The 2,500-nt window shown below is 47.0% G+C and overlaps 1 protein-coding gene across 1 annotated transcript in view; it reads right to left on the reverse strand.

Moving 5' to 3' along the window:
• The window catches only part of armc2 (armadillo repeat containing 2), a 30,152-nt gene that overhangs the window by 21,631 nt on the left and 6,021 nt on the right, over window positions 1-2,500 (reverse strand). Inside the window, exon 4 of the mRNA XM_062550856.1 lies at window positions 2,099-2,261. Coding sequence (XP_062406840.1) covers window positions 2,099-2,261 — 163 coding nt within the window. The remainder of the gene's footprint in view (window positions 1-2,098; window positions 2,262-2,500) is intronic.

The raw sequence follows: 2,500 nt of genomic DNA on the forward strand, positions 1-2,500 counted from the left end.
ATTGAAAACAATGGAGTTCTAATTGTTTTATTGTCGCGGCGCGCCGCGGACGTGTCCGGTGGGCGACGGCCTTCAGTCTCAAGTCTGAATCCTTGAGGCTTCAGTGCACTTCATACAGGAAGCAGACAAGCAGGCAATCAATCATCAATCAATCAATGGCCATAGGTATGGAAAAAGTTCCTGACGGATTAGTATTTCTGTATTAAGCGAAACGGTCCAAGATGCACCAGATGTGGCACACGTGCTTATTTGACTCCATTAAACGGAGAGCTTGATTTTAGTTGATAACCAAGTTCACAGTGTAGTGACTTCATTTCAGTTCACACTGAAGACCAGACACTTTTCTCATACTGCTGGTACAGTAAGTACAGACAGCTGGTTGCAAAAAAAAGTGTACACCTAGAAAACGGGTACAGCAGGGACATGTGAAGACTTACAGATTAATCACATCCCCTGACTGCCATGGGCTAATGAGAAAGAGCCTCCGGGCCAATCAGTCCTGCTCTAAACTCTCCAACGAGGTCCCCGAGCTCCAAGGGCTGAGGAGACGTACTGTACTGATGTGCAACTGATGAGCTCCAAAACTCCGAGCCAAGAGAGAGAAAGAGAGAGAAAAGACAGAGAGATAAAAAAAAAGATGATAGAGAGGCATGGAGGAAAAGAAGGAGGGAGGTGAGGAGGGGTGTAAGGGGAAAATGTGTTGTTCAGCCACAGCCCATGCTCTTTAATAGAATGCCAACAGAGGGTCCTAATGCTCCTTATACTGCTTCTTTCAGTGAGTAGGTACGGTATGAGTGAACCTGCTTTAATGAGGACATGGCAGAGAGCCAGAAAGAGATGGAGACAGAGAACGACAATGATGGAGAGAGAGAGAGAACGAGAGAGCGAGAGAGCGAGAGAGAGAGAGAGGTGGAATGCCAATCCAACACAGACCAGCGAAAAACAGAAAAATAAATGTAAAAAAAGAAAGATTAATTGCCTGAATGAACAAATGAATGAATGAAAGGATGACTGAATGAATGAATGAATGAATGAATGAATGAATGAATGAATGAATGAATGAAAAAAGCAAGTGAGAAAGAGGTATGTGTAGGGAGCTAAATAATGATCTGGGTGGGTAACATCACCTTGAATGGTACCCTGGCACAAAAGGCTGAAAAGAACTGATTCAGTTCATGTGAATGGGACAGCGAGACACTAGTCTGCGTCAGCATACACACACAGATGGTGCCATGGCAACCTTTGTGCATCTTTACATCTGAATCAGAACTTATATAACAGAGATGGAGAGAGAGAGAGGACGAGAAAGAAGAGTGAAAGTGACAGAAAGAAGAAGAGAAAAGTAGTGGGAATTGGAACATGGGTGAGATAGAGGTGAAGAGAAAGAGATGAGGGATATAGAAAGAGAGAAAGGAAGAAAGGAAGGAAGTGAAGAGAATGTAAATGGAGAGAGAGAGAGAGAGAGAGAGAGAGAGAGATTGACTTTAAAAATCCCTTCATGGGCTCATCATATAGATCAAGAAAGGACACAGTAAAAAAAGGCTACAGCGCAGTCCTACACCATCACATCAACACCAGGCCATGAGAACACTTCTTAACAAAGAACTATCAGGTTACCTGCTACCTCATCATCCACTCCTCAAATCAGACCCCTTGTTCATGCATCACATACGGTATACGACATGGATACACCGCTGAGGGGGAGAGGATAGAGGATAAGAGATGTACTGTAGAGAGAGAGAAAGGGAGGGGACAGCAGAGGACCAGTGGTACCTGTCTGAGGAGAGTCGAGGTGTTTGTGTGTGTGTGTGTGTGTGTGTGTGTGTGTGTGTGTGTGTGTGTGTGTGAGGAGTCGTACCTATCTGTGGAGAGTCGAGGTGTGTGTGTGTGTGTGTGTGTGTGTGTGTGTGTGTGTGTGTGTGTGAGGAGTGGTACCTGTCTGTGGTGTGTGTGTGTGTGTGTGTGAGAGAGAGAGAGAGATGAGTCGTACCTGTCTGTGGAGTGTCAGTGTGTGTGTGTGTGTGTGTGTGTGTGTGTGTGTGTGTGTGAGGAGTCGTACCTGTCTGTGGAGAGTTGGCGTGTGTGTGAGGAGTCGTACCTGTGTGTGGAGGGTCGGTGTGTGTGAGGCCGGGAGGACGGGGCCTGGTCAGTCTCTCTGGCTGCTGCAGCTGCATGGACGACAGGAGGAGCTCCAGCGGTCAGCCTCTCATCAACAGACACGCCACGGCCTGGAGGAGAATCACTACTCTCTGGTCTCCTCACTGCAGAAATCACACACACACACACACACACACACACACACACACACACACACACATCAGGTACCATGCATACACATGCACAAACCACACACACAGTAGACATACAAAATCACAAATGCACACAAAACCGACACACAAACACGCACGCACGCACGCACGCACGCACGCACGCACACACGCACGCACGCGCACACACACACCAGGTGAAGTGCGAAACCTTTACGTTTAAGATTGTTTCC

The sequence above is a fragment of the Sardina pilchardus genome, chromosome 12 (assembly GCF_963854185.1).
Source record: "Sardina pilchardus chromosome 12, fSarPil1.1, whole genome shotgun sequence".
Lineage (NCBI taxonomy): Eukaryota > Metazoa > Chordata > Actinopteri > Clupeiformes > Clupeidae > Sardina > Sardina pilchardus.